The sequence below is a fragment of the Myotis nattereri genome, assembly GCF_964212035.1.
Source record: "Myotis nattereri genome assembly, chromosome: 2".
In the NCBI taxonomy this organism is placed as follows: Eukaryota; Metazoa; Chordata; class Mammalia; order Chiroptera; family Vespertilionidae; genus Myotis; species Myotis nattereri.
In genome coordinates this window covers 188,228,646-188,242,110 of record NC_138076.1, presented here as the reverse complement: position 1 = coordinate 188,242,110, position 13,465 = coordinate 188,228,646, and the positions used below count along the sequence as shown (strand labels likewise).

Below are 13,465 nucleotides of genomic sequence, written 5' to 3'. Positions count from 1 at the left end.
AAAATAATTTTATGGTTGGGTCACAACATGAGGAACTGTATTTAAAGGGCCGGAAGGTTGAGAACCACTGCATTAGAAGGTGGTGGGTATGATGACCAGTCAGGGCACATACCCTGGTTCCGCAGTCCAGCACATGTAAAAGGCAGCCAATCAATGCTTCTCTCTCTCTCTCTTTCTTCCTCTCTCTCTAAAGTCAATAAAAAAATTAAAATAAAATCCCCACACAAAAACAAACAGCAACTTGTACACCTTAAATATATATCATTTTTATTTGTCAATTATACCTCAATAAAGCTGGGCGTGGGGGAAAGATAAACATTAAAAATAAAAAGCAACTGGCAAAGACTTCTAGAATAGATCATTTCTGGCCTTTGGGAGCCATTTAGCTAATTTATTGAATGCTATCCATGTATTAAGCACTTTGCTTGGATTTTTAAAAATCTGTTGGGAGAATGAGCATTTAGAGAAATTAGTGCCATTCAGAACGAAGGGGAGGGTACTGAAGGCAGATTGTAAAGGAGCCCATGGAAGGAAAAAGAAGCCAAAATAGCTCAATCTCTGTGGTTCAGAGAGGGTTCACGGAGAAGGTGACATTTAGATTGAGAATTCTTTATGGAGATATAATTGACGTGTAACACTGTCTTAGTTTTTATGTGTACAACGTAATGAGTTGATAAATATATTGTTGTGAAATAATTGCCACAATAAAATTAGTTAACCTTCATCACCATGCACTTATAATTTTTTTCCTTGTGATGAGAACTTTTAAGTGATTTTAAATATGCAATATAGCATTATTAACTGTAGTCACCATACTGTACTTTACATCCTTATGGAATTGATTTTGTTACTACTGTAGAAGTTTGTACCTTCTGTCCCCACCTTCACCCATTTCACACCCAACCCTCCACACCCTGCCTCTGGCAACCACCAATCTGTTCTATGTATCTCTGAGTTCAGCTTTTTTTTTTTTTAATCCTCACTGGAGGATATTTTTCCATTGATTTTTAGAGAGAGTGGAAGGGAGAGGGCAAGACAGAGAGAAATATTGATGTGAGAGAAAAACATCAATTGGTTGCCTCCTGCATGTGCCCCGACCAGGGCCTGGGCTGGGGAGGAGCCTGCAACCATGGTACATGTTCTTGAGCGGAATCGAACCCGGGACCTCTCAGTCCACACGCCTACGCTCTATCCACTGAGCCAAACCAGCTAGGGCTGAGTTCAGCTTTTTTTAGTTTTGTTTTTTTAGCTTCCACATCTAAGTGAGATCATATAATATTTGTCTTTGAATGAATTATTTCACTTAGTGTCATGTTCTCAAGGTCCATCTGTAGTGTTACAGATGTCAAAATTTCCTTTTCCATGACTGAAGAATATCATAATATTCCATTTAATTCTTTATTCATTCATTTGTCAGTGGACAATTAGGTTGTTTCCATATCTTGGCTACTGTAAAATAATGCGGCAGTGAAAATGGGGGTGCCCATGTCTTTCTGATTTAGTGATTTTGTTTCCCTTAGAAAAAAATCCAGGTGGAATTGCTGAATCATTTGGTAGTTTTGTTTTTCATTTTTCTTTTCTTTTTTTTAAAATATATTTTATTGATTTTTTAACAGAGACAAAGGGAGAGGGATAGAGAGTTAGAAACATCAATGAGAGAGAAACATTGATCAGCTGCCTCCTGCACACCTCCTACTGGGTATGTGCCTGTAACCAAGGTACATGCCCTTGACCGGAATCGAACCTGGGACCCTTGAGTCCACAGGCCGATGCTCTATCCACTGAGCCAAACTGGTTAGGGCTCATTTTTCTGAGTAACCTTTATACTGCTTTTCAGAGTGGCTGCACCAATTTACATTCCCACCAGCAGTGCACAAGGGTTCTCTTTTCTTTATATCCTCACTAACACTTCTTTGTCTACTTTTTAAATGTGTGAGGTGATAGCTCATGGTGGTTTTGATTTGCATCTCCCTCCCGATCAGTGATGTGTAGCATCTTTGCATGTACCTGTTGGCCATCTGTATGTCTTCTTTGGAAAAATGTCTATTCCGATCCTTGAACTGAGTCTTAGAGGTTGAGTAAGGGCTCACTGTCCAGGCGAGATAAGGAAAGGCATTCTAGGCAGGAGGGACTGGCAGCCTGTACAGGTCCAGAGACAGAGCATGGTGGAATGTGTCAGTGAACTCCCAGTGCTTTGGAAAGGCTGTGCCACAGAGCTCAGTTGGCAGAGAGGGAGAAGACGGGGCATGAGAGGGAGGAGGAAGTCAGATTATGAAGATTGGGATTGCCTGAGACCTCTCTGGCAGCCGTGGCCGGAGTGGGTGGGGAGTAGAGAAGAAGTGGGGAGATGCTTCCAGGAAGTGTCACATGAAATAAAGGATAGCCCCTCAAAGTGTGCCCCACCGTCATACGCTTCCCTCTTTTGACTACTGTCCATGGCTGCCTGGTGGTGAGTATTGCATTTCACCCAGCTGCTTGCTTCATTCATTTTTACTATCTGCCGGAAACATTCTTTTCCATGAACTTGATCACCATTAGTAGTAGTTAAAAAAAAAAAAAAGAGCCCCCTACCTTTGGTTAGAGAGAAGTTCTTATAGGTCTCAGAAAAACTGGGATAAGTCCAGTGTGTCTATCTGGTTCTATTCCCTTGGGGTGGGGAGGAAGAGGCAGATTTCATGTGCCTGACCTTAGACTCCAGTTCTCTGTGAAGTTGGTTCAGCAGACAAGCAGGAACAGATGGATTGAAATGTTAAAAATCTGTTTGTTAAATGATTTCGGCTAACACAATCATTTAACTAGGGAAAAAAGCACCCAGACTACGTTCCTCCTTCAGTGATATTTAAAATAAGAATATCATTATTAATCATTCAAATGCTAACTTGCACTTTCTACACCATCGAATGGAAATGAGAGGAAGAGAGAGAAGTAGAGAGAGAGAGTCTTTTGTAGAAACTGGCTATCTTTGTAGTTTTATTTTTGTGGTAGATGCAAATGATTTATTATTTGTGTTGTTACGTAGTCCAGTATGCAATCAGCAGTTTCCCCCATCGCTTTATAAATAATTGTTGAATTGTGACACCTTTGCTCTTGAGTAACCTTTCTACAATAGTCCTTTAAGGCTCTAGAAGATTCTTTGAAAACATGAGGTTGCCAGAGGGATGTAGAATGAGGTTGGCTATAGAAGGTAAATGGGTGAGGCCACCTGTGTTACAGAGTGTTGGTGGGTGCAGTTGCACTGCGTGTGCGCCCGACACTGTGTTTGGTTTGGACACTCAGAGATGAGTAAGGTCATGACTCACAACACAGGAAATACAAGCGACAATTTTACCCCAACTCCAATATGAACTGATACAAGTTCCCCAGTAGAGAGGGATCCAAGTGTTGGCTCTGTGCGGGGAGCTGGCAGTGTTTTCACAAAGAAAACCATATAGGCTGGGTCTTAAAGTAGAAATTTCAGTCAACCACCGGAGAACGGCGGGTGGGATGGCGTCGGAAAGAGCATTTCAAAACCGAAGCAACAGAGATGTCTCCTGGAATTTTGAGCAGCTTGTTTCTTTTCCTTTTCCTAACCTCTGCTATATCAATGTTGTAATTTCTAATACATTCTGAAAAATTCCCCTTTGAGGAAAGAATGGGCTGTATCATGTCAGCATGTAGTAGATATTAATCTTGTCAGTGAGGGGGTAGTGATTGAGGATTCCTTTAAGGCCCAACATCAATTCACTTAAGTATGTTTTAATCGTTTGCTCTCCTGGCCTGGGCACTCACACATAAGTCTTCGCTGTCAGAAGCGAGGCACGTGGCCCGGGCAGCACAACATTTCCCCCCCATTGTTAGGCACGTCTGTGTAATGAATCAATGCAGGCTCTTCCGGTTCCAAATAACTTAACTTTCCACGAAGCATGCCTTTTCATGACTGGGCTTCTTTCAACAAGGTTATTTATTTGTAGTTGCGCGAAAAAGAAACATAAGCTCTAAGAGAGCTGTGGTGCCAGATGATAAATATATCCTTTCAAGGGCCGTGTTAAAAAAAAAAAAATGGGTGGCTGTATTTAATAAAACTTCTTAAGTTTTAAAAAGTATTCTTCATTCCCTTTTAGACCTCAGCTGGATCTCCAAAATACAAGTGAATCAACCGGCGGTTCTGAGACGCGCTCAACAAATCCAGGCTCGCAGGACCGTGAAGAAGGAGTGGCAGGTAAGGCTTCTTAGTGCCTGTACCTTCCAGTGCCTGGCTCTTCCCTCAAGGCCACAGTATTGAATTTCGCTCAAGATGTATCTAACCTTAAAAGATTGCAGCTGTCCATGACTTATTTTAATAATTCATATATGATGATGATGGGTTGGAGAAAGATAACACATTTATCCAAACAAGTTAAAATTGTTATCACTCTTGAGTGGCAAAGCCGCAAATGATTTTGAGGCATGTTTATTCATGAGTTCACTCAATGGCATCTTTTTTCAACACATTTATTCAGTTTCTTAGACATACCTCCTTTGGATGGCTTCTATTTGAATTTTCAAACCGTAACATCCAAACCTGGTGTGCCCACTGTTGAGGCCCTTAGGTGACCTCCTTTGACCATCATATTTTCCTTCGTATTAATTTTCATAAATCATGTTTCAAAATTCAGAAAAATTATGTTGCGTGGAGTACTTGTGGTCAGCATATTCTCCTGTGGATACCAACCAAAGACGTGCTATGCCTCGCAGGACTAAAAGGAATTGAAGTCCATTTTACCAGGGAGGCAAAGTGTTGTGATCGAATCCTTTTGGGTGACATCTCACATTTTGTTCATCTTTGGAGATATGCTGATTGAAAAGTTAAAAGGAAACTAGTCAGAATGAGTTGTGAGATATGAATATTATTTAAAAATGGAATTGGATTAAATTGAAACAAACAAAGGAGTTAGGGAGTCTTTTTTTGTTGTTGTTAATCCTCACCCGAGGCTATTTTTCCCATTGATTTTCAGAGAGAGTGGAAGGGAGGGGGAGAGGCAGAGAGAGAGAAATATTAATGTGAGAGAGACGCATCGATTCGTTGCCTCCTGCACATGCCCTGCTGGGATCAAACCTGCAACCGAGGTATGTGCCCTTGACTGGAATTGAACCCGGGACTCCTCAGTCGGAGGGCTGGTGCCCTAACCACTGAGCAATCTGCGAGTGCATGGAGTCTTTTTATACTATCTCATCTGAGATCCCAGGGCTGGAGGTGGAACGTTAAGACAGAAATGCTCTTGTGCCATGTTCTTCCATGTGGGGTAGCTGTGAGGGGCTCCTTGTGAATGAGATGGAGCAGTCAGATGTGGGGAGACTGGATCTATTAGGGATTTCAGATTGGAATCTATGGGAGAAAAAAAAAGTAAGACTGCTCTTCCCCCTTTTATTTTATTCTATGTGATACTCAGGTTGTTGGTCACTCTTAGCAATGTTTATAACAGAATGATATGCTGTGAATAGTATACATGTCAGCTTTTAGCATTCATGTTTGTCTAGTGATTCTCTGCTAACTAACTGGGTTGGAGATTGATTTTTTTTTTTTTAACCTTAGTTTTATTTTCCTTCAAACCAGGCTGCTTGGCTCCTGAAAGCTGTTACCTTTATAGATCTTACTACACTTTCGGGCGATGACACATATTCCAACATTCAAAGGCTCTGTTATAAAGCCAAGTATCCAATCCGGGAGGATCTCTTGGAAGCTTTAAATATGCACGATAAAGGTATTGTATGGTGTATAATCTGTCTGGGTTTTTCCTTTTTACAATGCTGATGACTAAATCCAGAGGACTTAAGACAAGATTCAGCTGCTAAAATGATAGCAACAATAAAATCCAAGTAATAGAATTGTGTACCCAGACAAATAATTAGATTCTTCTCTGAAAAACAGCAGGGAGAGAATCTGAGTCTTATGTGTAGGCTTGTTCTTTCCATCATGGATTCAAGTTGCTGGTAGAGAACTTCTTGATTTTTCTTTTCATTTCTTCAGTTTTGGAAATTTTCTATCTAGTGACTCTAAAATACTGAGTCTGATTCCCCAGCCACATGTGAAAAAGCCAGTCTCATTACTTAATCATCACATCTCATACATAAAGTATTTTCTGTGAGCAAATGAAATACTTTTGAGAATAAAATGCAAATGGGAAATATTACATGCTTGTATATTAGGTTCGATCTTTTGAGAAAAGTTATATTCACTTTCTTAGTATACATGAAAGAACTTACAGCAACTTTAGAAAGTTGCTATAGGTACAAAACTTTAATATTTTAGAAATGGAGGAGACCTTTGAGAGTCAGTCTCCTTATTTCTAATATTTCTTTTTAAAAAATATGTATCTTTATTGATTTCAGAGAGGAAGGGAGAGAGAGAGACATAAAACCATCAATGATGAGAGAGAATCATTGACCGACTGCCCTACACTGGGAATCGAGCCCACAATCCTGGCATGTGCCCTGACTGGGAATCGAACTGTGACCCCCTGGTTCATAGGTCAATGCTCAACAACTGAACCACGCTGGCCGGGCTCTAATATTTCTAAATGAGGAGGAGACGAAGACCTGGACGGCTAAATGCTGTTTGCAGGAGGACATGCCCTGTTGTTCGCTGGGCTGGTGTCAGGAGCCAGGTCTTTCTATGAAGGGTGTCTGTAATGAGTGCAACTGGATATGTAGATAAGTTGTAGACCTAAAAAACTGGACAGCTTTTGAAAAATATTTATGATGTTTTTCTTGAGTTGACAATAAAAACAACACCTACTAGTAATACTTAATAGTAACAGCTTTGGGGGAGAGGGGCTGAAAAATGTAACAACTCTGTATGCTTTATGTTATTGTTTTGCTTTATAGTGTTTAATTTAATTTTTATTTTTGTAAGAGCTTATTCCTCAAAATGGAGGTTCCAGATTTATTTACTAGAGGTCCGGTGCATGAATTTGTTCACAGGTGGTCTGGCTGGCTGCACTGATGGGGGCCCATCGGGCTGGGCCGGCAGGGGGGAGGGGCCAAGGGCAGTTGGCCGGCTGGCCCCACCCCTGATTGGGGTGGGAGGGGCCTATTGGGGGCCAGATGGATGGGGGGCGGGGGGGTGGGCGGGGGGGCTGATTGGGGTCTGGATCAGGCTGGTTAGCTGCTGCAGTACACATCATAGCCACCGGTTATTCTGGTTGTTCTGCTATTCCAGTCACTGGGCTTTATATATATAGATTATTTTTTATAAAAGGGGATAGGTTTACTTAAATGTCATTTTGCTATACTACCCTGTAAGGTTAGCTTATATTTTTCTTCATCCACTTTCTGAATGCTGGACAAATCTGGATTTTGTTAATTACATGAAATAAGATTTTTTAAAAAAATATATTTTATTGATTTTTTACAGAGAGGAGGGGAGAGGGATAGAGAGCTAGAAACATCGATGAGAGAGAAACATCGATCAGCTGCCTCCTGCACACCCCCCACTGGGTATGTGCCTGCAATGCCCTTGACTGGAATCGAACCTGGGACCCTTGAGTCCTCAGGCCGATGCTCTATCCACTGAGCCAAACCGGTCAGGGCATGAAATAAGATATTTTTATTGACCCAAGACCACCACCCTTATTATTTAAGAATTTAAAAAAAGTCGTGTTATGTTAACTTTAAAGAACAATGTATCACAATTGTTTTATTCTATGACTGTAACGATGAGAAAATGGTCCATGTTGTCAAGAACTGGAAAGAAATGTGGAAAATAAAAACCGAACATATTGTCAAATTACAGTGGGAAGGCTGGGGAGTGTTGATGGGGGAGGTAGGAGATCAACCGAAGGACTTGTATCCATGCATATAAGCATAACCAATGGACACAAGACACTGGGGGGGTGGGGTGAGGGCATGTGCCAGGGGTAGGGGAGGTCAGGGAAGGTCAATGGGGGGAAAAAAAGGAGACATATGTACTACTATTTGTAATACTTTAAACAATAAAATAAAATAAAAATAAATAAAAATCTTTTAATTTTTGCCACATCATGGGGGAATTCTTTTTTCCTCTCATTTTGATTTCTGCTGATACTGTGCTATAGATAATAGTTAAAGGCATATTGAACTTCACATTCAGAAGGCTGCTGTGGTTTCTTTCTTCATAGGCATCACTACGGCTGCCGTTTGTGTCTACCCTGCCCGTGTGTGTGATGCCGTGAAAGCACTGAAGGCTGCCGGCTGTACTATTCCTGTGGCATCAGGTAAAACTGGTGTGGCTTTTGTTGATGTCTTTCAACATGTTTCCAGTTCTTCGGCTCAGACATCTTGGGGTATTACATATAGTTGTACACTATGCTTTTAATCAGTTTTATGTATTTGATCGGTTGTATTTATTCTTTTAGTATTTATTAATTGCCTTCCAAGTAGCAATTAACATTAACTAATTACTAATTTCTTTAATCAAAGGGAATTATATTCTCAAAAATATAGACCTGTATCCTTGTCCTTAAGGCAACTTAGTTGTTTTGGAGGAATAATCAAATTTAAAAAATCATAATGCCAGATGTGTAGTATATTATATAAATGTAAATATGATAATAAAGTCATGCAGAAGGTAGTGGTAACTCTGAGCGGGAACTTATTTATTCTTCAGAGGTTGGTGACACTTGGAGAGTAAGGGAATGCTTCATAGAGACAAACAATAACTGCACTGGGTCTGAAAGGGTAAGGGAGTTTCCAGTGTTGAGAGCATAGGGAATGGCATTTAGACAGAAGAACGAGTGTGGGTGAAGGCAGAAGCATGTTCCGAGAACTGCAGGTGGCTTGCAATTGTTGGATCCTGAGGTGGGACAGAGTCGAGACTGTGGGAGTTGAAGCTGGAGATCTTACAGGAGACCATGCCAGGCTGTGCCATTTGGGCTGTGTTCTGGTGATGGGGAAGGTACCGAAAGGTTTTAAGCAGAGGCAGACCACGATCCACTTCATGATGTCCTAAGTTAGGGCATGGTAGTGAGCAAATGAGAAGGGGGGAAGCTGGACTTAGGGAGACTATCCCTGTCCCTGTGGGAGATGATGAGAGACACCCCAAAGCCTAGAAGATAAGAGAGGGCATGTTCAAGAGTTACCGACTTAAGATAGATACGTAGGACATGGCGTAAAGGAAAGAAAAGTCTTTTTAAAAGCTTCAATATAGTGTGTGTGTGTGGGTATGTGTGTGTGTCTGCCTCTTACACATAGATAGATGGATAGATGGGTGGATGGATGGATGGACGTAAAATTAAAATTTACTTTTAAAGATGTTGAAGAGCCTGGCCGGTGTGGCTCAGTGGTTGAGCATTGACCTATGAACCAAGAGGTCATTGTTCAATTCCCGGTTAGGGCTACATTACCAGTAGTAGGCGTGCAGGAGGCAACTGATTGGTGTTTCTCTCTCACTGATGTTTCTATCTTTTCATCTCTCTCCCTTCCTCTCGCTCTGGAATCAATAAAAACATATTAAAAAAGAAGATGTTGGAGGAATATCCTGGTGCTTGAAAAAAGTATCTATAAAGATTGTTAATTTATTGTATTCAAAATACATCAAAAGAAACGTTATGTACAGTATTTTCATATAGCTCATTTGTGAAGTTTCCCAAAGTATTTGGCAGCTACACCTTTACTGATGTTAAATTCTCAGTCAATTCAGCGTTTCCTCTATACAACAGAGAAATGTGCCTTTCTCTAAGGGAGCAGACCCAAGGAATTTAACATCAAGGTAACACAAGGGATTATCTATAGCTATCAGAATGGAATTAATGATGCGTGTCAAAATGTTTAATACTTTTCCAAAACTGTAGTTGTGTTTTCATTTTCTTTATGTTTGGCCCTGCTCTTCCCAGCTCTGTCCCTGCCCCAGTTTTGTGGACTGATCAGGTGCTTTTTCTTCATTCTCTTTCCTTTATTCCTGTCTGCTTAGCTGGTTGTTTTAAGATAGGCATGGGGAGGAACCTACCTTACAATTTGGTTACAATGGCTAAAAATATGAATGGTAAATAAAAAATACATTGAGGGCCTCCTGAGTGGGATGCGTAATTAGTGCCCTGAGGTGAAGATAGGGATACAGCTACTATTTTATGAGCATCAGTGTGATGACATTTTTTTAATTGCTATTTGCTCAGAGTACCTTCATGAGCGTCTCTGAAGTAACTTGATTTCAGGTCTTCTAGACGTGAGGATATAATGCTGATGTCTGTCTTAATGCCGTTACTATATGAGATAACATTCTGTTTCTTCACACTTAACTTAATCAGTGTATGCTTGAAGCTTTTTAAGTGTCATGAATGCTTTGGTCTTTAAATGCTGATTTATTTTGTCTGAAATTCTTTGTTGACCAAACGAAGTTCCTTCCTTTCTTTTCTTTTTTCCGTTCTCTACCAGTGGCCACTGGCTTTCCAGCTGGACAGACTCATTTAAAAACACGATTAGAAGAGGTCAGATTGGCTGTGGAAGATGGAGCTACGGAAATCGATGTGGTAATTAACAGGACCTTGGTGCTGACAGGCCAGTGGGAAGGTAGGTGCATGTCCTAACCTACAAGGGAGACACAGTTCTTCCCTGGTGGATGAAATGGTGGGGATCTGGTCAGAGACAGCATGTTTTGGAAATTATTGCTCCACATCACAAGTGATTGGATGGGAGGGTGAATCTAGGACAGTGGTTCTCAACCTTCCTAATGCTGTGACCCTTTAATACAGTACCTCATGTTGTGGTGACCCCCAACCATAAATTATTTTCGTTCCTACTTCATAACTGTAATTTTGCTACTGTTAATGAATTGTAATGTACATATCTGATATGCATTGTTACAAATTGAACATAATTAAAGCATAGTGATTAATCACAAAAACAATATGTAATTATATGTGTGTTTTCCGATGGTCTTAGGCGACCCCTGTGAAAGGGTTGTTTGACCCCCAAAGGGGTTGCGATCCACAGGTTGAGAACTGCTGATCTAGGAGAAGCCATGGCTAAGATCACTCATCCTTGTGCCCCTGATAAATCATGGAATTTGCCTACCTGCATGAGCTTTTTAGATCCTTCTGAGTGCTTAGGTGAATAGTTATTTCCATTCAGTAGATTATTAACTTTTATCCTATTCTATATTGTTTTGTTAATCAATGCAATAATCACTCCAGGCAAGTCTTTTATGCAAAGTGTATTTTAATATGATGGAGGAAATTTCCCTTTTATATGTTAATCTTTGTGTATTTTTAGGATGTGGAATTATTAATGTCTGCTAAGTCTGTATTTACTTCTGTTCTTGACATAACTCCTATGAATATTATTTCATATTCACCTTTGAGATTCATGATTTACTTTCACACTGATTACAATGGGATGTTGCCTATTCCAGTAACACACTATTGTCTTTTATAATTAGACTAGAGGCCCAATGCACGAAATTTGTGCAAGAGTAGGTCTTCCTTCCTCCGGCTGCCGGCACTGGCTTCCCTCTGGCACCTGGGATCCGGGCTTCCCTTGCAGCCCTGGCTTCGTCCGGGAGGTCGTCTAATTAGCATATTATGCTTTTATTACTACAGATAGTAAAGAAATAGATTTTACCTCTCCAGGGCAGCTGTCTTTCCTGTGGCCTCTCAGTGATCAAACTGCTTTGATCTTGTGGCTCTACCATCTCAGCATGAGGCCTCTTCAGAACATGTGGCACTCACACCTCTCTTTAATGCTTTGGCAGGAATGGCACATGCCACTACTGCCCACAGACACTTGATCAGAACACATGGCCTCGCCTACTTTGGAGAAATCTGGGAAGTGTAGTCTTCTGGGTACTAGAAAGGAAAGGAAAAACAAATATTGGTGTAAGTAATGTCTACTGTACTTCACACACCTGGCACTACTTCTGTTCTAGTGTCACATGGACATGAAAGTGTGTCCAGGTGTTGGAGTTTAGGTTTGATTTTCTTTGAAATCTTGAAGTCATTTCTCCATTGTATTTCAGCTTCCTGTATTACTTTTAAGAAATCCACCACTATTGTGATTCCTTCTGTTTTTCTCTGAAAGTTTTTAGGATTTTTCCTTTGTATTGAGGCATTTTATAATGGTGTGGATTTTTTACTTTTTAATTTTTCATCATTAGGTTTTTGTACTAATTGCTGGAAGATTTTATCAACTTTACCTTCCAGTTATTTGATTGATTTAAAAAATTATCTCTAATTTTATATTTGCAATTTTACGATGTTTTTCTTGTTTACATATTCTCTTTTTATTGCATTCTCTTTATTTTGTGGCTGTAATACCTGTTAATTAATAAAAGTTTTTTTTAAGTTTAAAAAAATAGTTGTAGATATAGAAGTATGTTTTATATTGTAACCTGTGCTTTGTCTCTAGAATACTACTAATTGGAAAATAAAATACAGTAGGAGAGGGGTTTTGATGTAATTGGCAGTCCCTAATGGACTAGGAATGATTGTTTGTAAGAACTGGTAATTTCCCAATAACAGGCGTTCATGCAAAATATAATAACACATTTTTGTCCTAGACCATATTTTTCTATTAACCCTTTTTTATGGTGTTAATAACCTCTTGACCCAAAACAAATGGAAAAGGAACATTTAATATTAGAAATGTAATTCTAAATAGAAATCAGCAATGACTTAGGACTTTTTCCACTGCAGTATTTTATGTTTCGGTTCTCAATTTGATTACATATTGTATTTTTTCAGTGTTATGTTTTAATATTAGCCATTTATTAAAATATGAGTCTAAAATTGATTTCTTGGAATTTGCTGATGGAGGGGTCTGTCAGGCTATTACACATTCAAATCTGGGTCCTTCTCTGTGTACTGAGGGTATGTAGGACCTGGTTAAAGAAAGAAAGGATCCGCCCTAACCAGTTTGGCTCAGTGGATAGAGCGTCGGCCTGTGGACTCCAGGGTCCCAGGTTCGATTCCGGTCAAGGGCATGTACCTTGGTTACGGGCATAACCTCAGTAGGGGGTGTGCAGGAGGCACCTGATCGATATTTCTCTCTCATCGATGTTTCTAACTCTCTATCCCTCTCCCTTCCTCTCTGTAAAAAAACAATAAGATATATTTTAAAAAAGAAAGAAAGGATCCCATTTTTAAAAACCTGGCATTCAGAGTGCATCTCAACCATGTCTGTCTATGGTCACAAGGATCCACAGTTTAGGATATGAATTCAAAGGGGAGATTGGAGGGGCCTCATATTCCTCCTCTTGGGTTCTCCATGGTGATGATTTGAAATCTCTACTGTCCTCAGACTTTTAACTCTTCTGCTCACCTGGAGGCTCCTTCACTCTTAGCTGACGACCTACCTGCTACCTCTCAGAGAAGAAAGAAAACATTAGATAGGAACTCCCTCAAGGTCCTTGCATCAGATCTGCTTCCCTTTACACTTCCTCTCAATCCAACCCCTCTGTTATGCCCGGGCTTTCATTTTCTTCCGCATTTTCGGAGGCCTTACTCCATTTATTGGCCTTTTTCCCCCTCCTGTTTCTTTA

The 13,465-nt window shown here is 40.2% G+C and overlaps 1 protein-coding gene across 2 annotated transcripts in view; it reads left to right on the top strand.

Annotated features, from left to right (window-relative positions):
* DERA (deoxyribose-phosphate aldolase) overlaps positions 1–13,465 on the top strand; it is a 93,990-nt gene that overhangs the window by 25,246 nt on the left and 55,279 nt on the right. For both annotated transcript variants that reach the window (XR_013997294.1, XM_081114695.1), the window contains exons 2-5: positions 4,101–4,198; positions 5,573–5,720; positions 8,115–8,210; positions 10,366–10,500. Coding sequence is in view for 1 of the 2 variants with exons in the window: in XM_081114695.1 (XP_080970821.1) it covers positions 4,101–4,198; positions 5,573–5,720; positions 8,115–8,210; positions 10,366–10,500 (477 nt within the window). In the remaining variant the exon portion in view is untranslated. The remainder of the gene's footprint in view (positions 1–4,100; positions 4,199–5,572; positions 5,721–8,114; positions 8,211–10,365; positions 10,501–13,465) is intronic.